Source organism: Bos taurus, chromosome 7, assembly GCF_002263795.3.
Source record: "Bos taurus isolate L1 Dominette 01449 registration number 42190680 breed Hereford chromosome 7, ARS-UCD2.0, whole genome shotgun sequence".
Classification (NCBI taxonomy): Eukaryota; Metazoa; Chordata; class Mammalia; order Artiodactyla; family Bovidae; genus Bos; species Bos taurus.
Genome location: NC_037334.1, coordinates 18,712,762 through 18,737,100, shown reverse-complemented (window position 1 = coordinate 18,737,100; position 24,339 = coordinate 18,712,762). Strand labels below are relative to the sequence as shown.

At 49.5% G+C, this 24,339-nt stretch overlaps 1 protein-coding gene and 1 pseudogene across 2 annotated transcripts in view; one reads left to right on the top strand and one right to left on the bottom strand.

Annotated features, from left to right (window-relative positions):
* Window positions 1-4,009, bottom strand: part of TINCR (TINCR ubiquitin domain containing) — an 11,492-nt gene extending 7,483 nt beyond the window's left edge. Inside the window, exons 1-2 of one of the 2 annotated variants that reach the window (XM_024994980.2) lie at window positions 3,543-4,009; window positions 447-558 (exon numbers count right to left, since the gene is read on the bottom strand). In XM_024994980.2, coding sequence (XP_024850748.1) covers window positions 555-558; window positions 3,543-3,802 — 264 coding nt within the window. In that variant the 5' untranslated portion in view covers window positions 3,803-4,009 and the 3' untranslated portion in view covers window positions 447-554. The remainder of the gene's footprint in view (window positions 1-446; window positions 559-3,542) is intronic. The other variant, XM_024994981.2, reaches the window with a different exon arrangement.
* LOC132345844 (small ribosomal subunit protein eS24-like) lies at window positions 3,801-24,339 on the top strand (annotated as a pseudogene).

The window sequence follows — 24,339 nt, the reverse complement described above, 5'->3', positions numbered from 1 at the left end:
GTCTTCCTTCTTACCTTTCCCCTAATACCTGCCACCAGCTCCTCCCCTTCCATCACCCTGGTAGCCAGGGTAGCTTGGCACTTGGAGCCACCTGGTGGCAGTCACAGGAATTGCAGGCAAAGAGTGCAACTACACCAAACATGCCAACCAAAGCCCACTCTTTCAATGGTAGGAGAAGGAGTAACAGAACCCAGAGCACGTGAGCAATTTGCCCAAGGACACACAGCAAGTCAGGGCAGCATTACTCAGGGCCACGTGTTAGTTCAAAGGGAAGTGAGAATGAGGCCAGTGACCCTACCCCAGGGTCTAGAAGTGTAGGAATATGGAGAGGGGTGATGGTCATCAGAGAGAAGAGTTCCTTTTCGTCTCTGGGCCTCAGTTTACCTATCTATGGTCTCCATTATCTCCAGGGTCCCTTCCATGTCCCAAGTACTAGAGAGGCTTACCCTGAGTGAGGTCAAGGCTCCCAGGAGATTCCCCTCCCCATCCCAGCCTGCTCCTTCAGCCAGCACCCTTGATCCCCTCGGCCATGGCTCCACATCCTCCAACCCAGGTTACCTGCAGGAGGGATACAGAAGGACATAGGTTACAGGCCAATGTAGCCCTCACCTTGGCACTTAAGGCCTCCTGGTTTGCTTGGTATCCAGCCAGTGCATCTTTCTGCATCTGCCATGACGCGCTTCCACCCTAGAGATCCTCTCTCTTGCTTCCAGGAGCCACTAGGACTCCAGGAAGATGTTCTGAGCATCCTATTCCTCACCTCCAGAAATCATACAGTCAATAAACATTTGTTGAGCACCTACTGTGTGCCAGGCACTGAACTGGGGAGACAGCAGTGAATAGGATGGATAACAATGCCCTCACAGAGTTTACAGTCTAGTGGGGGAGATGGGGTGAAAAGAATTAGTAAAATATTAGCAAAAATAATCAGTGAAATATAGACAAGTTAGTTCCAGGGAGAAAGATAAAGCAGGTGTTGGTGGGATGCAGTTTTAAACAGGTGGTCAGGGAAAATTACACTGAGGATAAGTGTACAGGATAAGATTACACTGAGGATATTCTACACTGAACCAAGCCCTGAAGGAGCTGAGGGAGGGAAGCGGAAAGCATTCCAGGTAGAGGGAACGGCAGTGCAAAGGTCCTGAGGTAGGACCACACCTAGAGAGTTGGAGGAGCAGCAAGTTGACTGTCTTAGTTCAGCTGCCACCATCATTCTCCATCACCAGACCTCCCCCCTCCACCAGTCTATCCTTCCTGCAGAGGGCGCCTGTGAGCACCTGAGTCAGGCCACACCCCTCCTCTGCCCATAGCCCTCCAGGGCTCCCATCTCCCTGGGGGGGTCAAAGCCCAAGTCCTCCCCATGGCCCACAAGGTCCTGCATGACCTGCCCCAGCCCCTCCTTGCCCTCCCCTCCTCCCTCTCTTCCCCTCGCTCACTTTGCCCCAGACACAGGGGCCTCCTCAATGTTCCTCCAACATACTAGGTCTTGCCCTAGGGCATTTGCATATGTGGTGCCCTCTGCCTCCTGCTTACTCTTGTTCTCTGTTTAATCACCTCCTTCACATGGTACTCTGAAATGTCACCTTCTCTGAGACACCTCCCCTGGCCACTGTTGATAAGGCAGCAGCACCTCCATCACTCTTGACCTTCCTGCAACTTTCCACAGCACTTATTACAGCCTGATGTTTTAATCACATATTTATTTGGTTCCTTGTCTGTCTCTCCCACTAGACTGACTGTGCTCCATGAGGGCAAGCCTAGTCTGGGTCCCTGCTGAATGCCAGTGCCCAGCACATGACCTGGCATACAGTAGGCAATTAATGAATGCTTATTGTATATTGAACATTGATTGTGCGGGCATTTGTGCATCATTCAGCTGCTAGGCTTTGTCTGGCCACTGCCAGGAACATCCTCTCCCAGCGCACCTCCATCTCCTCCTACCCCGAGACCCTCCCTCGAGAGGTCCTGGAGAGGCAAGCCCTCCTACGGCATCTTGAGCCTTCAGGACTGTCATCTGAGACTACTGCTCTCAAAATATATCCCCCAGGGACTTTCCTGATGGTCCAGTGGCTAAGACTCTGAGCTCCCAATGCAGGGGACCTGGGTTCGATCCCTGGTCAGGGAACTTGATTCCACATGCTGCAACTAAGAGTCTGCATGCTGCAACTGAAAGATCACGCATGTCACAGTGAAAATCAAAGATCTCAAGTGCTGCAACCAAGACCCAGTGCGGTCAAATAAATATTTTAAAAAAGCCACCCTGGGCTTGGTGGATCAAGCCTCTAGGGGCCCAGCAAGCATCACCCCCATAAACTCCAAGATAACACAGAAAGTTCCAGTTCCTCCCCCATCCAGCATGTCTATCCTGGGCTCTGGGACCAGCCCCTGCCCATCTCCTCCATCTCATTGTCCATCTAGCCAAGCATCAGCCTTCACCATTTCCCAAAGCTGCCCCAGGGCTCTGCGTGTGCTGTTCCCATGGCCCTTCTGCCCAACCCCCACCCTCCTTGAATTGGGAGACCCACTCGTGTCAGGTCACCTTGGCCAGGGGACCTCTCTGGATATCCCCAGATGGCCAGATCACAGCATGGGCAGCAAGGGCAGCAGGAGTTTGTGGGGAAGACAGGAGTAGTGGGGGAAATGGATGAACAGAGAAGGAAGAGAGACATACATACATACATAGAGAAAAACAGCAGAGACAGAAATGAATAGAGACACAGAGAAACAGAGACAGGAAGAAGGAAAGGAAATGAAATTTAACAGGGACAGCATCCCCCAGAGAGAGACTGACGGAAAACAGAAAGATCAAGAGAAATGCAGGGGAGGCTTCAGAGAGGCAGAGTGATAAAAGAAGAAAGCCCACAGGGGGATCAAGCAGCCCTCCTGACCTTTCTTGGCACCTGGCTCCCTCCATCTTTCCTTCCCAGCAGGTTCCCAGAATAGCCAGTGCTTGGAGGGGAGAATGGGGGCGGCAAACACAGGGGTGAGAAGGGCCCCTAGTCACCCTCCCCAGCAACCACCATCCCACTCCTCCCTATCCCAGCCAAGCTCTCTCCTCGCCTCCCCCCAGCTTGACCCACTTCCCAACTTCCCACCGCACTGGCGATGCCAGCCAGGCCCTGGGGTGCCCTGCTATCTTCCTCTAGCACCCCCAGCCAGGCCCCCAGCCAGGCCCAGCAGTGCCCACTCAGGTCCCATCCATCCTGACCCACCTCCCACCCAACCCGGGATGCCAGCCAGGCTCTCAGTTCCTTGCCATCTCCCCCATAGGCCTGAGTCACCCGTCGCCTGGGCCCCAGCCAGGCCCCCTGTTCCCTCCCTAGCCCTGACCCACCACCTCCCATCTTCCACCCCAACCAGGCCCACCAGTGCCCCCCAGGCCCCATCAATCCTGACCCACCTCCCAACCCATCACTCCAGTTCCCCGTCGTCTCCCCGGAGCCCTGACTCACCCCTCACCCGGAACTCCTGCCAGGGCCACCTGACCCCCGCCCCCAGGCCCCCGCCCCAGTTCCCAGGTCGCCGCCCCAGCCCCCGGCCACCTGGGGTCGCTGACGAGCAGCAGCACCGAGCCGTCCTGTAGGCGCACGTCGCGCACCGTCTGGTGGTCGTCCAGCCGCCGCGCGTTGTAGTAGAAGGTGCGCTTCCAGGAGCTCACTCCCTGGCCCACGAGCTGGGCGCGCAGGTCGCTGAGCGTGTCCCGCGGCCGCACAGTGAGCGGCAGCAGCAGCGCCTCGTCCGCCAGGTGCACCTTGATGTGGTAGCGCTTCCAGCGAGACAGGCCCCGCCGCAGCCCCTCCATGGCCCGCACCGGGCGCTCGGACCCGGCTCAGGGCCCCGCGCGCGCGCGCGCCCGCCCTCCGCACCCACCCGACCGGCCAGGCCGCCCGCCCCCGCCGCGGCCGCGCCCCGCCCCGCCCTCCTGGGCACGCCCGGCGCGCAGGCTGGAGGCTCCGCGAGGGCGGGGAGCGGCGGGAGACTCGCCGGCCCTGAACCCTCACCCGCAGACCCTCACCCTCACCCTCGGTTTACGCCGAGATGTATTAAGTGCCTACTGCGCGCCAGGCAGATGGAGGCGCCCAGGGAACCAGGGAATGAAATGTACAGAAAACAGCCGCATCATAAAGATCACTGTGTAAATGCACACTGCATCCGATCGTGGGAAGTGCCAGGCAGGGACCAGAGCTCCAGACTGGCCGGCTATTTCAGAGATCAAGGTCAAGGGAGGCCCCTCTGTGGAGGTGGCATTTGAATGGAGATCTGACGGAGGAGTGAGCCAGCCACGCAAAAGGTCACAATCAAGAGTGCTTACTGCATACTGAGCTGGGGAACAGCCCGTGCAAAAGCCCTGGGGCAAGACCCTGCCTAGTGTCTTGGAGGAACAATGAGGAGGCCAGTGGGGCTGGAGCAGAGTGAGCTAAGGGGGCGGGGGGACGGTGGGGGCGGAATGCAGCAGGTCGTGCAGGGCCTTGAGGGTCCACAAGGAGGACTTGGGCTTTTACCCCAAGGGAGATGGGAGCCCTGGAGGGAAGTGACTGAGGTTTGTATTTATATCTGACTCTCATTTAGTCCTTATTTCCTTGATGATACATTCAACCAGTATTTATTCTGTGTCCAGGCTGGGTGAGTGATGCTGTGCACCAGAGAAATCTCAATTTAGGGCTATGCCTTAAAGGGTCACCCAACTGAAGGTCAGAGACACAGAGCTGGACACACAGATTCCCAGTGCTATGCGGTCAGGGTTTGAGTGGTAGAAGAGACCCCAAGCTGGAAAAGGCCAGTAGGGATAGATGGCTTTCCAAATGGGTGGGCATGGAGCACTAGGGCTTTGGCATATGAGTAGGAGTTCAACACTCCTGACAAGGAGTTACCTGTCCATGATCAACAACTATTTAGTTGTGTGCCTAGTGGGGAGAAGCAAGAGTCAAGGCTTGTGGCCAGTGACGGTCAGGGGAGGCTTGTAAGCAGGAAATCACCTACTCCCAGTTCCATACAGTTCCCCCACCCTGGCAACCCCTTTCTCAGGCTCCACCAGCCTCTCCAGTCTTATCCAAGTGCCGTCTTCCTGAAAGCCTTCCTTGATTGCTGCTTGCCCCCATCCATCGCCATACCTGCCAGGACAGGACTGACCAGTTCTGGGTGTCCAGAATGTTGACTTGACCTCAGAGAGGCTGTCTGTACTTAGAAGCCAGTTACTGTGGAGCCCCTTGGGGGCTCCTCTTTCAGCAGTGACCAAAAGCCGGGGAGGGAGGCTGAAATTAGAACAGGGCAGTGGACAGATGGAGAGTTCTGAGCCCGACCCTGACCCTTGTATGTTTCTTAGGAAGGAACTTAACCTGTCTGGGCCTCAATGTTGCCATCTGTCCAATGGGATTGTTACAAGGAATGAATTAGTGCACGTAAGCACTTTGAAATGTTCCTGAAACATAGTCACTGGCTAATTGGCTATGCGGAAAGAATCGTCAAGTGCAATTAAACTCCTCAAGGAAAAGCAAATAAAAACAAAAATAGCAAACAGGAAAGAGAGAGGGAAAAAAAAAAAAAAAACCCTGCTCAGTGACAGATGGCCTTCTAAATACTTGATTTTAAAAAAGAAAAGAAAGCTTCCCTTAATTCTCACATGGCACTATTATCTCCCATTATACAGATCAGTAAAGTGAGGCTTGGGCTTCCCAGGTGAAGGTAGTGGTAAAGAACCCGTCTGCTAATGCAGGAGATGTGGGAGACACGAGTTCAATCCCTGAGTCGGAAAGATCCCCTGAAGAAGGAAATTGCTACTCACTCCAGTGTTCTTGCCTGGAAAACCCCATGGACAGAGGAGCCTGAGCTCTACAGTCCATGGGGTTGTAAAAAGTCAGACATGACTCAGTGACTGAACAACAACAGCAACAAAGTGAGACTCAGAGAGGGTAATTTCCTTGAGGATACACAGAGGAAAATGGCAGAGCCAGGATTTGAACCCTAGCCACCTGGCTTCAGCCATCCTGCTATTGTCCGCTTTCTATGCAGCTTCTTAGACAACCATCAGATTTCAGATGGCGATTTTAAAGGTGGCTAAGAGCAAATTTAATTGGATGGGGCAAGCAGCAGTGGCCACAGGACAGGTCAATCCTCATCCCAATTCCCAAGAAGGGCAGTACTAAAGAATGTGCTAACCATTGGACAATTGCACTCATCTCCCATGCTAGGAAGGACATGCTTAAAATCTTGCATGCTAGGCTTCAGCATTATGTGAACCAAGAACTTCCAGATGTCCAAGCTGGGTTTAGAAAAAGAAGAGGAACCAGAGATAAAATTGCCAGCAATAGAGAAAGCTAGGAAATTCCAGGAAAACATCTACCTCTGTTTCATGCACCATGCTAAAGCCTTTGACTGTGTGTGTTAACAAACTGTGGAAAGCTCTTAAAGAGATGGGACTACCAGAGCATCTTACCTGTCTCCTGAGAAACCTGTATGGGGGTAAGAAGCAACAGTCAGAACCCTGTATGGAACAACTGATTGGTTCAAGATTGATAAAGGAGTACGACAGGGCTGTCTGCTGTCACCCTGTTTGTTTAACCTATACGCTGAGCACATCATGAAAAATGCTGGGCTGGATGAGTTATAAGCTGGAATCGAGATAAGTGGGAGAAACATCAACAACCTCAGATATGCGAATGATACCACTCTAATGGCAGAAGGTGAAGAGGAACTAAAGAGCCTCTTGATGAGGGTGAAGGAGGAGCGTGAAAGAACTGGCTTAAAACTAAATATTAAAAAAAGTAAGATCATGGCATCCAGCCCTGTTACTTCGTGGCAAACAGAAGGGGAAAAGGTGGGAGTAGTGACAGATTAAATAAGTTAAATAAGCAGGGTGACAATATACAGCCTTGACCTAATCCTTTTCCTATTTGGAACCAGTCTGTTGTTCCATGTCCAGTTCTAACTGTTGCTTCCTGACCTGCATATAGGTTTCTCAAGAGGCAGGTCAGGTGGTCTTGTATTCCCATCTCTTTCAGAAATTAAAAGATGCTTACTCCTTGGAAGGAAAGTTATGACCAACCTAGATAGCATATTCAAAAGCAGAGACATTACTTTGCCAACAAAGGTCCATCTAGTCAAGGCTATGGTTTTTCCTGTGGTCATGTATGGATGTGAGAGTTGGACTGTGAAGAAGGCTGAGTGCCGAAGAATCGATGCCTTTGAACTGTGGTGTTGGAGAAGACTCTTGAGAGTCCCTTGAACTGCAAGGAGATCCAACCAGTCCATTCTGAAGGAGATCAGCCCTGGGATTTCTTTGGAAGGAATGATGCTAAAGCTGAAACTCCAGTACTTTGGCCACCTCATGCGAAGAGTTGACTCGTTGGAAAAGACTCTGATGCTGGGAGGGATTGGGGGCAGGAGGAGAAGGGGACCACAGAGAATGAGATGGCTGGATGGCATCACTGACTCCATGGACGTGAGTCTGAGTGAACTCTGGGAGTTGGTGATGGACAGGGAGGCCTGGTGTGCTGCGATTCATGGGGTTGAAAAGAGTCGGACATGACTGAACGACTGAACTGAACTGAACTGAGTGACAGATTTCCTCTTCTTGGGCTCTAAAATCACTGTGGATGGTGACCACAGCCATGAAATCAGAAGACGATTGCTTCGCGGCAGGAAATCTATGACAGACCTAGACAGTGTGTTGAAAAGCAGCAGTGTGTTGTGTCAGCATCTGCTGACAAAGGTGCGTATAATCAAGGCTATGGTTTTCCCAGTGGTCATGTATGGTTGTGAGAGCTGGACCGTAAAGAAGGCAGAATGCCAAGGAATTGGTGCTTTTGAACTGTGGTGCTGCAGAAGACTCCTGAAAGTCCCTTGGACAGGAAGGAGATCAAATCAGTCAATCTTAAGGGAAATCAACCCTGAATACTCAGGGCTGGAAGGGCTGAAGCTGAAGCTCCGGTATTTCAGTCATCTGATGTGAACAGCCGACTCATTGGGAAAGTCCCTAATGCTAGGAGAGATTGAGGGCAAGAGGAGAAGAGGGTGTTAGAGGATGAGATGGGAAGATGGCATCACTGGGAGACAGGGAAAGTCGGGGAAGCCTAGCATGCTGCGGTCCATGGGGTCGCAAAGAGTTGTACACAACTGGGCAACTGAACAACAACAAGAAGAGGAAATTTAATTCCAGATGGATCATCCCCCACCCAGCAAAAAACGAGAGAGAGAGACAAAGAAACTATTAAACTATTAGAAGAAAACATGGAAGGTTAATAATAATCGCAGTGTGTTGAAGCACGACATTACACCTTTAATGATTTAAAAGATTAGTAACTGACTACATACAAATATAGAATTCCTATACACACACACAAATACTAGAAGGGTCAATAGATTAAGTCAGAGAAACTTTTCCAAGACATGATAGACAACAGAACGATTTCCTTAATATGTAAAGAGCTTTCAGAAGTCAATGAGGACCAAAAATCCAATAAAAGAGGTAAATGATATGAACAGTTTCTGAAAAGGGAATACAAATGTCTTCTAAGCATATAAAAGGGAGTTCATTCTCACTTGTCATCAGCTAAATATAAAATAAAACTACCACAAAATACTTTAAAAAAAAAATCTATCAGGTTGCTAATGATGAAAAAGTTTGATAATTCACCATGTTGCTGGGGTTTGGGGAAAAGAGCAGTCTCATGCACTGGGGGGTGCATGTTCTAATCTCTCTCATTATATGTGTGAAATGTTCTAATCTCTCTGATAATAGCTATTAAAATGAGAAACTGCTGTATCCCTTCTGGGAATCTATCCAGGTGCCCAAGGACAGATTATAGCACAGCACACAGGCTGAGCAATTTACATGTAATCCACAAAGAATCCTGAGGCTGGTCTCACTGAGCAAAGGAGGGAAACTGAGGCCCAGAGGAGGGAGAGAATGAGGGTCCAGAATGCTGGTCGCACTGTCTCAGGCAGGGGTGGGGTGGGGTTCACTTCACCTGTGGTGCTGGCCACCACAGCCCCAGCCACCTCCCTTGTCAGGCCAGCCTCCAAGTTTCAGGCAACACACCTGTCGGTGTGCAGAACAGGTCAGAGCAGAACCAGAGACGCTCAGCTTCAACATATGGAGGCCGAGCCGGCCAGGCCGAGCCCTGCAAGTGCTGGGTGCCAGTTCCAATTAATTCTGACTTTCTCATTAAGCCGTCAGGAAAAGCCAGGTGGCCTCAGGCGGTAGGCCCTTGGCCTCGGCCGCTGGATTAGAGGGATCATGGTTTCTGCCTCGAGACACTGTATTATCTGTCACAGGCAATTATGGGAGACCCGGGCAGGCAGTGCCAAGCCTGGTGAATCCCTGAGTTCTAGAACCTGGGCAGATCTGAATTGTGGAATCTCTGAAATCGTGGACACCCAGAATCTAAGAGTGCCCGGCATTCTAGATCTTCAGAATAATCTCCCCTCTTCCTGAACGTTCTAGAATCCTAGTGGGAATTCTCTGGCGGTCCAGTGGTTAGAACTCCACATTTTTTTTCACTCCCAGAGCCTGGGTTCAATCCCTGGTCAGGGAACTAAGATCTCCCAAGCTGCACCATGTGGACAAAAAAATAGAATCCTAGAGCCAGGATCCTGAGTGGCAATCAACACATCACTCTGGCTGTCTTGGCAGGGAGAGGAATACGTGGGCAGTCAGAGGCAGAAGGCCTGAGTGTAGGTGGAGGCCTGCACCCCACCAGTTCTGCAGGCAGATAGGGAGGGAGAATGCTGTGCTAGCTTGCCCCAGCCTGTGACATAGTCACTGAACTTGGCATGGCCAACTTATGGAATCACAAATCCTTGGCCTCTAGTGACACAGATTTCTTGGTGAAACTTTTCCCCTGGGTCAGAGGGTCTCTCAAACTGGAAGCCCAGGGGCTGAATCTGTTTTTTCTGCTGTTTCTGTTGTTGTTTGGTTATTTTGGCCCACATAATGTTTACAAGAACTGGTGAATGAATTTTTTCCATATAAGAGCTTCAGTGCATACAGCGGAATACTACTCAGCCATAAAAGGAATGAAATTATGCCATTTTGCAGCAACAATGGATGGACCTAGAGATGATTATATACTAAGTGGTGATGTAAGTCAAAGACAAATACCACATGGTTTCACTTATATGTGGAATCTAAACTATGCCACAAGTGAACCTATCTATAAAATAGAAAGAGACTCACAGACATAGAGCACAGATCTATGGCTGCCAAGGGGGAGAGGGGATACAGGAGGGATGGAATGGGAGTTTGGGATTCAGTTCAGTTCAGTCGCTCAGTCGTGTCCAACTCTTTGCGACCCCATGAATCGCAGCACGCCAGGCCTCCCTGTCCATCACCAACTCCCGGAGTTCACCCAGACTCACGTCCATGGAGTCAGTGATGCCATCCAGCCATCTCATCCTCTGTCTTCCCCTTCTCCTCCTGCCCCCAATTCCTCCCAGCATCAGAGTCTTTTCCAATGAGTCAACTCTTCACATGAGGTAGCCAAAGTACTGGAGTTTTAGCTTTAACATCATTCCTCCCAAAGAAATTCCAGGGCTGATCTCCTTTAGAATGGACTGGTTGGATCTCCTTGCAGTCCAAGGGACTCTCAAGAGTCTTCTCCAATACCACAGTTCAAAAGCATCGATTCTTCGGCGCTCAGCCTTCTTCACAGTCCAACTCTCACATCCATACATGACCACAGGAAAAACCATAGCCTGGACTAGACGGACCTTTGTTGGCAAAGTAATGTCTCTGCTTTTGAATATGCTATCTAGGTTGGTCATAACTTTCCTTCCAAGGAGTAAGCATCTTTTAATTTCATGGCTGCAATCACCATCTGCAGTGATTTTGGAGCCCAGAAAAATAAAGTCTGACACTGTTTCCACTGTTTCCCCATCTATTTCCCATGAAGTGATGGGACCGGATGCCATGATCTTCGTTTTCTGAATGTTGAGCTTTAAGCCAACTTTTTCACTCTCCACTTTCACTTTCATCAAGAGGCTTTTTAATTCCTCTTCACTTTCTGCTATAAGGGTGGTGTCATCTGCATATCTGAGGTTATTGATCAGATGCAAGTTATTATAGAGAATGGATAAATGACAAGGCTCTACTGAACAGCACAGGGAACCATATTCAACTATGCATGAACATGCTCAGTTGCGAAGTCATGTCTGACTCTTTGGGACTCCATGGACTGTAGCCTCCCAGGCGCCTCTGTCCATGGGATTTTCCAGGCAAGAATACTGGAGTGGGTTGCCATTTCCTCCTCTAGGAGATCTTCCCACTCCAGGAAACAAATCCATGTGTCCTGCATCTCCTCTCATTGGGCAGGCAGATTCTTTACCTCTGAGTCACCTGGGAAGCCCATATTCAACTATATCCTGCGATAAACCATAATGGAAAAGAATATTAAAAAGAAACATGTATAACTGAGTCACTTCGCTGTACTGCAGAAATTAACACAACATTATAAATCAACTATACTTTGATTAAAAATGAAAAAAAAAAAAAAAAGACACTCTAAGGACTTCCCAGGTGGTCCAGTGGCTGAGACTCCTTTCTCCCAATGCCAAGGGCTGGGGTTTGATCCCTGGTCAGGGAACTAGATCCCACATGCTACAACAGAAGATTCCACATGATGCAACAAAGATTGAAGATCCCAAAGATCTTCATGTGCTGCAGTAAGAGCCAACGCAGCTTTATTTGAGTCTTTAAGATGACCCTCAGATCCCTAGTGGTGAGTGGAGAATTCTCAGAGGATCCCACTGACCCACAGGTTAATGGATGTGCTTGTAGTTATAAGGATCAAAGAGATGGTTTCTGAAACTTACTGAGTCCTTAGGCTGTGTGCCAGGCAGGGTTCAAAGAGCCTTACAAACCGTAACTCACTTAATCACTGAACAACAAATCTATGAGGCTGCTATCATATCAGACCCATTATACAGATGAGGAGACCGGGTCCACAGCATGAAAAGCAGCACCAAGTAAGTGCTTGGGTTTAGCAGAACCTAAAATTTGCTCAGTCCCCTCTGTGGACACCCATTCTTGTCTCTCCAGAGAGCATTGCCTCTGGCATTCCAGGAAATTTTCCTGAATGTTTTGGTTCTCCAGTTTCTTGGGTGACTCCATGCAGAACTGCTGGGAAAGGTGAGGGGAGAGGAGAGTGTGGCAAGTTTCTGGGTTCCTGGAAATATCAGACACACAGAGACACCGCCCCCCAGCCTCTGACACATACACATACACACACACACCACATACCTTGAGACAAAATGAGACCGAGACTGGCTGGATACACACTCCCAAGATAAAACCAGACACACCCATTTCAAAACACTTGTGCACACACACACACCCAGACCAATGAAAACACACCCCGGGACAAGCAGTGCTATGCACAGGAGATATGCTCAGGGCCTTGGCATGGGGGTGGCAAGGTTACAGGGATTCTGGACATCCTTGATTCCTGCGAAACTCTGCTGCAGCCTTCATCTCCATCTCCATCTCCCTGCTGGGGTCGGGCCTCCCGCTAACGTGCCAGTGGACCAGTAGGGGAACCGCAGGCGGAGAGAAAAGGACTGGGGCTTGCCAAGAGGCCAGGTAGGGACAACCGTGGGGCAGAGTGTGGCTCTCTGGCACCATCCAGTGGCTATGTGGTGGGGGCGCAGGGGTCGCAGCAGCCCCTGAGGTTCAATATCTTTGCGTCTCCGAGTCCCTCTGCGTCTGCTTTTGTCTCTGTCTGGATCTGTGTCTCTCTCTGCATCTCAGTCTCTCTGTCTTCTCTATGCGTTGCTGTCTCTTTTTCCTTCTGAGTCTGTCTGTCTCTGTTTCTCTGAAGCTCTGTTCCTTCTTCATCTCTCCATCTTTTTTTCTCTCTCCCACTCTTCCCGCTCCCCCCTCCCCCAACTGCTCTTCCATGAATTAGCCGCCTCTCTCATTAGCCTGCAGCTGTGACTCAGTCCAGGTTGGGCATGAACTACCAACCTTATCAGCTCTGCTAGCCAGCGTGCTCCTACCACCTACATTCAGGTCTTTGGAGTGGGGGTGGGGGACCTCATGCCTGGAGTCTGCAGGAGGCTCCCCCTGCTGTTACCTTTGTCCAGATAACTTGGCCATGAGCCTACCTTGGCTTGTCCCTTCCCCAGGACTGGCTGCTGCCAGTTCCCTAGAGACAGAAAGTGCTGGTTGCCTTTCTGGGATAACAGACACCTTTATCCCTACTAGGAGCCTGAGGATCCCTTCAACTGCTAAAGCCTGCCATCCCCACCCCCAGTGCCCTCAAATTGCCTGTGTCTGCTGGCCTGATCCCTGACCCCACTGGGACCTCACAGGTCACTCTGAACCCAACTCACACACATTCCTGCTTGCTAGGTTCCTCCCAGATTGCCACACCCATTCCTTCCCAGGGGCTCCTGCACATTCTGTTCCCTCTCCTGGGATATCCTTCCAGTCAGCTCCTTCAGGAAGCCAGGCTCACTCCACCTCCTGCTTAAAACACTCTCCATGGGCTCCACAGAGCAAATCTGTCTCGGTCATGGTCACTGCTGTGTCCCTAGCACAGAGCCTGGCACACAGGAAATGCCCTGGAAGCTGCTGCTAAACAGAAGAGCTCTCTCCGGCTTCCCTGGTGGCTCAGTGGTAAAGAATCTGCCTACCAATGCCAGGAGACCTAGGTTCCATCCCTGTGTCCAGAAGATCCCCTGGAGAAGGAAATAGCAACCCACTCCAATATTTTTGCCTAGGAAATCCCATGGACAGAGGAGCCTGGCAGGCTACAGTCCTTGGAGTTGCAGAGAGTCAGACACGACTGAGCAACTATGTCAAGCCCAGGTCACATCTTGTCTTGCTGAGGGTGTGGGCCTTGACCTAACAGACTACATTTCACCCTATGTCCTGTTTTCCCAGGGACAGGGGGCGAGGAGACTTTTTCTGGGCTGCCTGTGAAATTTGCTCTGCTGGGTCTCATTTCAGCCAAGTCTGTAAATATTCGGTCTGCCGGGGCCGGCAGGGGAAGCTTCAGTGTGTTTTACGAGCCTCCCCATGGGGCCCAGCGCGAAGTTTCTGTGGCTGGCTATGTGGGGCGCCCGGCAGTTTCACGGCTGGCTGGCACGAGGTGGGTCTGACTGTGAGATTGGAGGCAGCCGTGAGGCATCATCAGCGGCTCCTGGCACTTAACCCCTCAGCGTGCAGCTTTCAGATACCCGAACAGGGCCCCTTCTTTGAAAAACTGCAAACACAGGGTTATAGATCACAGCTGTGGTGGGCGTGGGGGCAGATCGAACCCCCTCCCCAAGACTGCAAGGAGGCGGAAGGCCCCAGTTTAGACCTGTCTCTTCTAGAAGAATTGACTGCAACCACAATCACTGGCTAAGCACCCACAGATGCTGGGTCCTGTGCAAAGCCCTTTATTTTTGACTCTTTAAAAAAATACTTTTATTTTAGAGACTTCCCTCGTGGTTCAGTCACTAAGACTCCATGCTGCCAATGCAGGGGGCCCGGGTTCAACCCCCTGGTCAGGGAACCAGATCCCGCATGCTGCAGCTAAGAGTTTGCATATACCAAGACCTGGTACAACCTAATAAAAGAAAATAATAATAATTTTATTTATTTTTGACTGCTGGGCCTTTGTTGGTTGACGCACAGGCTTTCCGCTAGTTGCGGCGAGCGGGGGCTACTCCTTACTTGTGACGCACGGGCTTCTCGTTGCGGGGGCTTCTCTTGTTGTGGAGCACAGATTCTAGAGTGCTGGCTTCTGTAGTTTCTTCTCCTGGGCTCTAGAGCACGGGCTCAACAGTTGTAGCGTGAGGGCTTAGTTGCTCCGCAGCATGTGGGATCTTCCCAGGTCAAGGATCAAACCCATGTCTCCTGCACTGGCAGGCAGATTCTGTACCACTGAGCCACCAGGGAAGCCTGTAAAGCACTTTAAATGCATCAGCTCCTTGCATCCTCAGAAATCCCCCAGCCCGTTTTACAAAGAGAAGACTCAGGGACTTCCCTGGAGATCCAGTAGTTAAGACTCTGTGCTCCCAAAGCAGGGGGCACATGTTCGATCTCTGGTTGGGGAGGATCTTATATGCTGCGGGGCATGGCCAAAAAAAAAGACAGCAAGAAAAAACTCAGGCGTTCAAGGTAACTGGTTCCAGGTCATCCAGGTGGCAAAGGGTAGAGCTGGGATAACATTCTCCAGCCTGGCTTGGTCTCACATAAGTCACCCAGCCCTCACGGGGGCCTCCCTGACAGGACCATGGTGAGGAGCCCCTGGAAGCCACTTCTCAACAGTCAGCTTCCCAGGGGTCAATGGGTCAGTTGGGGCTGGGAACCTGCATTTTAAAGAAGCCCCTCCCTGGGAATTCCCTGGAGGTCCAGTGGTTAGAACTCAGCGCTTTTTCTGCCATGGCCCAGGTTCTCCCTGGTCAGGGAACTAAGATCCCACAAGCCACCGTGGTGGTGTGACTAAAAAATAAATAAGCCCATCCCTCCACCGCCAGGTAACTCTTACTAGAGGTGTTCCTTGGACCTTCCTCAGGAATAGCAGCAGCCTTACTACTGCACGTGTCCGAACATGCCAGGTTCCCTCCCAATCTCAGTGGAGATGGTCTGCCACCTGGTGTTGACTGAAGACACTACAAGGCTTGGTGTCCCCGTCAGACACTCTAAGCTAGCATTCTGCCGGGCCCCAGAAGACCCAAAAGGCCAGACCAGGAATGAAAACATGAAGACAGAGGATTTTAAGGATTTTTTTTAATGTAGACCATTTTTGGAGAAGGCAATGGCAACCCACTCCAGTACTCTTGCCTGGGAAATCCCATGGACGGAGGAGCCTGGTAGGCTACAGTCCATGGGGTCGCGAAGAGTCAGACATGACTGAGCGACTTCACTTTCACTTTTCACTTTCATTCACTGGAGAAGGAAATGGCAACCCACTCTGGTGTTCTTGCCTGGAGAATCCCAGGGATGGGGGAGCCTGCTGGGCTGCCATCTATGGGGTCGCACACAGTTGGACACGACTGACGTGACTTAGCAGCAGCAGCAGACCATTTTTTAAGTCTTTATTGAATTTGTTACAATATTGCTTTGTTTTATGTTTTGGTTTCTTGCCTGTGAGGCATGTGGGATCTCAGCTCCCTAACCAGGGATCGCACCCACACTCCCTGCATTGGAAGGCAGAGTCTTAACCACTGGACTACCAGGGAAGTCCATAAGATACAGGATTATTGTGTCCTTTCTCTCTTTCTCCTCTGCATAGATTTGATAAGAATTTACTGTGTCTACCATGCTGGCTCCTTGGAAGAAAAGTTATGACAAACCTAGACAACGTATTAAAAAAGAGAGACATCACTGTGATGACAAAGATCTATATAGTCAAAGCTATGGTTTTCCCAGTAGTCACGTATGGATGTGAGAGTTCGACCATGAAGAAGGCTAAGGACCGAAGAATGAATACTTTCAAACTATGATGCTGGAGAAGACTCTTGGGAGTCCCTTAGACAGTAAGGAGATCAAACTAGCCAATCCTAAAGAAAATCAACCCTGATTATTCATTGGAAGGACTGATGCTGAAGCTGAAGCGCCAATACTTTGACCACCTGATGTGAAGAGCTGACTCATTTGAAAGGACCCTGAAGCTGGGGAAGATTGAAGGCAGGAGGAAAGGGGGACGACAGAGAATGAGTTGGTTGGATGGCATAATTGACTCAATGAACATGAGTTTGAGCAAACTCTGGGAGACAGTGATGGACAGGGAAGCCTGGTATGCTGCAGTCCATGGGGTCACAGAGAGTCGGACACGACTTAGAACAACAACCGCGTTCTGGGTGTATTAGTTAGACATGGATGTGTTACCCATGTCTTTATTTTCTTGTTTCTGATGCTTTGACATCTGGGGCTTCAGCCCCTCCCAGGACCAGCTAATTCCCAGAGACAGCAAACAAGTTGCCCTAGGGTGCCTTTCACATGCAAACCAGTCGACTCAGAGCTCACATCCCAATTGGCTCCTCTCACACTCGGTGTCACTATCCCCCTGCCCTAATCACCCCAGGGTCAGTGCCAGGCAGCTTTTTCTCGCGTCTGTCATGTCCCTTTGTGACCCTAGGCCACAGCCTACCAGACTCTTCTCTTCATGGGGTTCTCCAGGTAAGAATACTGGAGTGGGTTTCCTCTGTCAAGGGATCTTCCCGAAACAGGAATCAAACCTGGGTCTCCCACATCACTGGCAGATTCTTCACCATCTGAGTCATCAGGCCACAAGCCTGAGGCCACAGGTAGCCACTGTCTCACTTCCTTGGTCAGTACTCACGCCTGTGAACCTCCGCCCCCAACACAGATTCCCATCCCAGTGGGAAAGGCAAAATAACGCCCCCTCCCCCTACCCAAAGAAGTCCACATCAGAGATCCCTTCCTGACTGTGATCATGTACCAGGAAGGGAGGGAGACCCTACCAGGGCCCGAGAGTGGGCTCTTGTCTAACATTCAGAAGTGAATTGTCTGAGGAGACACACGGGCTGACAAAGCAAGAGACTTTGTTGGGAAGGGGGCGCCGGGTGGGGGTAGAAAATAGCAAATAAAGGAACCCAGGAGAACTGCTCTGCTACGTGGCTCGAAGGCTCAGGGTTTATGGTAATGAGGTTGGTTTCTGAGTTGCCTCTGGCCAGTCATCTTGTTTGGCCCACATTTAGTCTGAGTCACCAGGCTTAGGGCTTCTTTGGTAGCTTGGTGGTAAAGAATCCACCTGCCAATTCAGGAGATGAAAGAGACTTGGGTTCGATTCCCTAAATTAGGAAGATCCCCTGGAGGACGAATTGGCATCTCACACCAGTATTCTTGCCTGGAAAATTCTCTTAACAGAGGGGCCTGGTGGGCTACAGTCCAGGGGGTCACAAAGAGTTGGACACAACTGAGTGACTGAGCACACACACATGCACACACATACACACACCCCTGGTTCTTCCAGGTGGTGTGTGCATCTCTTGTTCAAGATGGATTCAAGCATGAAGGATTCTGGGAGGTTGGTAGGACATATTATGGGCTGGTATCTCCTCCCTCCTTTTGGCCCCTCTCAAATTCTTCTGGTTAGTTTTCAGAGGCAGCACCACTTTGCTTTTCAGGACCTACTGTTGCGAGGCAATTCAGGCAAGCAGGCCTGGCCAAGGCTCATGATTTCAGAAATTGTCCCCTAATAGTCAGAGGGAGATGTGACTGTGGAAAAAGGATGAAAAATATGCTGCATTCCTGGCTCTGAAGCTGGAGGAAGGGGCCAGGATGCAAGGAGTGTGGGTGGCTTGGAGAAGCTGGAAAAGGCAGGGAATCAGATCGCTCTCCTAGTGCCTTGGAAAGAAACAGCTCTGCAGGCACCTTGAATTGGAGGACTTCAGGCCTCCAGACTTTGAGGTGAGAGGTTTATGTCAATTTGTTATGACAGCCAGAGGAAACACACACCTAATTCTCTTGCAGGTATTGTGTGAAACTCTCAAATCATAAAATCAGTGCAATACTAGGAATTCCCTGGTAATGAGTGTTTAGAACTCAGCACACTCATTGCTGAGGCCCCAGGTTTGATCCCTGATCAGGGAACTAAGATTCCCACAAACTGCATGCCAAGCACCGCCCCCCCCCCGCCCCCCTTAAAAAAAAAAAATCAGCGCTACTCTGGGGAGAGGAGATGCTGAGAAACTGGCATCTTGCTGAGCCAATGAGGCCTCTGGCTCATAAGGTTGGACCTGACATAGTCACCCACCAGAATCTGCCCAGCGACCTGGGGTGGAGGCATCATGCCCATTTGAGAAATGACAACTCTGAGAGCTCCAGAGAGGGTAAGTCACTTTTCCAAGGACACACAGTTGACAAAAGAAGGAGAGTCTGAGATGTGAACCCACTGGCCTCACCATCCTGTGATCTTGTGACTAACGAGGGAGGGATGGGCTAACCTCTGGAGGGTTGGGGAGGGGCAGCACTGGGAGGTCTCAGTGGAGACCCCGCCCCTCGATCTGCAAACCAGTGAAAAAGCACCATATCCCCAGGAACCGACAACTCTATGCCTGTGTTTTTAAAAACTCAAAAGTCCTTTTTAGAGCACTGCATGTGAAAATATTTAACGAAGAGGAATGCGTGCAATTTGAGACTGGCAATCATTGTGCAGGCTGGGGAATTCCTGCAAAGTGAGAAAATTTAACCTAGGAGCTGTTTTGAAATGTAATGAAATCTTTATGAATACAGAATTTAGCGGTTGATGGAGTTGACACATTTTTGTAAATGTGGAGACATGTGATAAGGTATTCATTCTGATTTTGCAGTTTTCTCTTTGCATTTTCGGAGCTGATCATTTCTGCCCTCTTTCTCTCTGGGCCTCAGAAAACATTTTATGGGTCTCCCGGAGAACATGAGTACCTTAGGCCCTATTCCTGTAGGCCTCCCAGTGCCTGTTAACATTTATTGAACACTTAACATTTTCTAGGAGCTTTTTACATCTATTAACTAATTTAATCTTGGCAAAGACCCTCTATGACAAATACTGTCCTATTCTCAGTTAACAAAGCCAAAACAGAGAGGAACTAGTAACTCCTATGGGCAGACAGGTAGGTTGGATTCCAAGTCTGTCTCCCAAGCCTACTGCCGTGGTTCTCATTCCTATGACACCCAACCGCCCCTACCCTGACCTTTAAAACATTTTTAAAAAATCGTGGCAAAATATATGTAACACAAAAATTTGCCTTCGTATGGACAGGTGCACAGTGTTATATTTAAAGTGGATAACCAACAAAGACCTACTGTATAGCACAGGGAACTCTGCTCAATGTTATATGGCAGCCTGAATATGAGGGGAGTTTGGGGGAGAATGGAGGAGGGCATGGCAACCCACTCCAGTATTCTTGCCTGGAAAATCCAGGACAGAAACTCCATGGACAGAGGAGCCTGGTGGGCAACGGTCCATAGAATCACAGAGTCAGACACAATTGAAGTGACTTAGCACGCATGCATGGTTACCATTAAATACATATGGCTGCGTCCTTTTGCTGTTCACCTGAAACTATCAAAAACACTGTTACTCAGCTATACCCCAGTAAAAAATAGACAGTTTAATTAAAAACTCTTGCCATCCTATACATGTACCTGTGTTCATAGCAACACTATTTACAGTATCTATGACACAGAATCAATCTAAAAGTCCATCGACAGGAATGGATAAAGATGTGGTACATATATACAATGGAATATTACTCAGCCGTAAAAAGAATGAAATAATGCCATTTGCAGCAATATAGGTTGATTATTATGGAGAAGGCAATGGCACCCCACTCCAGTACTCTTGCTTGGAAAATCCCATGGGCGGAGGAGCCTGGTGGGCTGCAGTCCATTAAGTCGCTAAGAGTCGGACACGACTGAGCAACTTCACTTTCACTTTTCACTTTCATGCATTGGAGAAGGAAATGGCAACCCACTCCGGTGTTCTTGCCTGGAGAATCCCAGGAACTGGGGACCCTGGAGGGCTGCCATCTATGGGGTTGCACAGAGTCGGACACGACTGAAGCGACTTAGCAGCAGCAGAAGAAGAAATTATTATACTAAGTCAGACAAAAAATGAAAATATCATATCACTTATATATGGAATCTAAAATATGACATGAATGTATCTATATAACAGAAATAGATTCACAGAAGTAGAGAGCAGACTTATGGTTGCCAAGGGGGAGGGGGATGAGGGAGGGAAGGACTGGGAATCTGGCATTAGCAAACTAGCATATATATATATATAAGATGGATAAACTACAAGGTCCTACTCTATAGCACAGGGAACTACACTCAATATCCTGTGATAAACCACAATGGAAAAGAATATAACTGAGCGACTAAACAACAAGCAACAACAACATTCCACTGTATGGCTGGACCACCATTTGCTTATCCACACTACTAACACACTCATTGGTGGTGGGGGTCAGTCACTTCAGTTGTGTCCAACTCTTTGCTACCCACTGGACTGTAGCCTGCCAGGCTCCTCTGTCCACGGAATTCTCCAGGCAAGAATACTGGAGTGGGTTCCCATTTCCTTCTCCAGGGGATCTTCCCCACCCAGGGATCGAATTCCCATCTTCTGTGGCTCCTGCATTGGCAGGCAGATACTTTACCACTAAAGATAAAGATACTTTACCACTAAGCCACCAAGGAAGGCCTAACACACCCAACAGAATGGCTATTATTTAAAACAAGAAACGCACTCAGAAAACAAGTGGTGAAGATGGGAGACACACTCGGAACTCCCGTGCAGGGCTGGTGGGAATGTTAAGATGGGGCAGCCGCGATGGAAAACAACCTGGCAGTTCCTCAAAAGTTAAATGTCTAAAATTACCATAGGAGCCAGGAATTTCACTCCCAGGTATACATTCAGGAGAGTAGAAAACAGGTGTGCAGAGACATCCAGGCACACTCATCTTCACAGCAGCACGACTGACAGCAGCCAAAAGGTGGACACAGCCTAAGTGTCCCAGGTTCTATTTTTTTTTTTGCCACACTGCATATCATGCTGGATCTTAGTTCCCCACCCAGGGTTAGAATGTGCAGCCCCTCCATTTGAAGCATGGGATCTTAACCACTGGACTGCCAGGGAAGTCCCTGCAGGTTCTTTTTATAACAAGTCTTTTCTTCCACCTCCCTTTTGTCTCCAGAAATAAAAATCAGAGCTAATATGACTTGTGCGCTCCATCGCTTCAGTGGTGTCTGACTCTTTGCAACCCCATGGACTGTAGCCTGCCAGGCTCCTCTGTCCAAGGGATTTTCCAGGCAAGAATACCATGGGTTGCCATTTCCTTCTCCAGGGGCTCTTCCTGACCAAGGAATCGAACCCGTGTGTCTTGCGTCTGTCCCCTGCATTGGCAGGCAGGTTCTTTACCACTAGTGCCCCCTGGGAAGCCCATTATGACTTAACCACATACAGTTAAAAAAACAACAACAAAACAGCAGCCCAACCATATGATGCTCTATCAGATATAAACAGAAGAAATAAAAAGAAAATAATGTCTGATAAATACTAATTCAGCCTGTGAATGCTGGGTACCAGTCCTGGTTACACTGAGCACAGGATGAAGTGCTCAGACACGTGGGCCTATTGAGACAGCTCATCTGAGGCAGAAGCAGCAGGGGGGGTGTTTAGACCCTGCAGGTCTGTTCACAGAAACGGTGAACAACTCTTTGTAAGGTTCTGGACTAAATGACAAGCCATTTTCCTCAATTTTCCCAGAAGTTGCGCTTCTGAAAAATCTGTGTATCTTTGAAAACTGTGACCTCTTTTCCCTGCCAAATTCACATGTTGATGTCCTGGCCCCTAGGACCTCAGGAAGTGACTGTACTTGAAGACAAGACCTGCACAGAGGTTGCTGTTGTTCAGTTGCTCAGTAGTGTCTGACCCCACGCACTGCAGCATGCCAGACTTTCCTGTCCTTCACTCTATCCTGGAGTTTGCTCAAATTCATGTCCACAGAGGTAATCAAGTTAAAATGAGGTCATTTGGGTGGGTGCTAATCCAACATGACTGTGACCTTATAAAAAGGGGAATTTGGACACATAAGCACGCATACAACACACAAACACACACACACACACACACACACACACACACACACAGGGAGAAGGCTGCGTGAAGGAGGCAGAGAGACATTTACAAGTCAAGAGATGCCAAAGATTACAGACTTCCCTGGTGGTCCAGTGGTTAAGACTTTGCCTCCCAATGCAGAGGGTGTGGGTTCCATCCCTGGTTGGGGAGCTAAGATCCCACATACCTCTTTGGACAAAAAAATAAAACATAAAAAAAAGTATTGTTTTTTTTTTTTCCTCCCTGGCTGCTTGAAGATCAGCTGCCATTGTGAATGACATAGTAACTATCTGGACCAGGAAGTTCATGACCAACCAATTACTTCGGCAGAAACAAATGGTCATAGATGTTCTTCACCCTGGAAAGGCAACAGTACTTGAAACAGAAATTTGGGGAAAACTGGCCAAAATGTGCCAGACCACACCAGATGTCATCTTTGTATTTGGATTGTGAATCCATTTTGGTGGTGGCAAGACAACTGGCTTTGGAATGATTTATGATTCCTTGGATTACACGAAGAGTGAGCCCAAACACAGGCTGACAAAATATGGCCTAAATGAGAAGAAAAAGACCTCAAGAAAACAGCCAAAGGAACTCAAGAACAGAATGAAGAAAGTCAGGGGGACTACAAAGGCTGATGTTGGTGCTGGCAAAAAAAAGGAGTTAAGATTCTGCAGTGGCTGTATCTGTGGTGACTGTGCAGATGTTTCTTGAGAGAATAAACTAAGACCTTTTACAAAAAAAAAACACAAAACAGTAATCAATTCAATAAAGACTTAAAAAAAAAGATGCCAAAGATTGCCAGCAACCGTCAAAGTCTGATGACCACCAGAGTCAGGGGGATTCCCAGCTGGCACTAACGGTAAAGAACCTGTCTGCCAATTCAGAAAACATGAGACACAGGTTTGATCCTTCGGTCAGGAAGATCCCCTAGAGAAGGGAATGGTTACACATTCCAGTACTGCCTGGAGAATTCCAAGGACAGAGGAGGCTGGTGGGCTACAGTCGATGGGGACACTGTATTGCCAAGACTCACACGTGACTGAGTGACTAAAGCTTTCACTTTCACTGGACTGGATTGGAGTCTGGGAAAGGGCCTGTAACAGAACCCCCTCAACAGCCTTAGAAGAAACCAGCTGCGCTGACACCTTGACTTTGGACTCCTGACCTCTACAACTGGAAGAGAATAAATGATTACATTACCTATCCTGTAGGGTATCCAAGTACCATGGAGCCTGGTGTTAGGCCTGGGTAATGAGGAAGGGGCCTGTCTTTCCTCACAGGCTGTGGGGTGATACAGGCCCACACTCTCCACACTTCCTGGGGCCCCCTCAGGAGCACCAGTTCTGAACTTTAGGACTTGCTCCTACCTTGTAACAAGATCTGTGAACAGGTGACACCTCCAGGTCCCAATCCCAATCTGGCTTCTCCCAGCCAACTCTGAACCCCCTGGACCCTGGTTTCCAGACTAGTTTGGGGGGTGCAATGAGGCTGTCCGTGCAGGAGGAAATATGCCACACTGGGCCCCAGTGCATGGAGATGGCATCCTGTCAACTTGTCATTGGAAAACGACTCTAAAAGCCCCCGTGGTGAGGGAGGTGTTTATTTGGGCAATTCAGACAGACAGGGACCACCAGATGCAGGCTTCAAGGCAAGCTGGGTCGGGTTTTCAGATTGCTCTTTTAAACCCTTGCTTCACCAACCCAGCAGGAACACAGGGGACTCCAGGAGAATTGGCAATTGTTCTGGGGCCAGTGGGTGGCTGTCCTAGTTACAGAGAAAG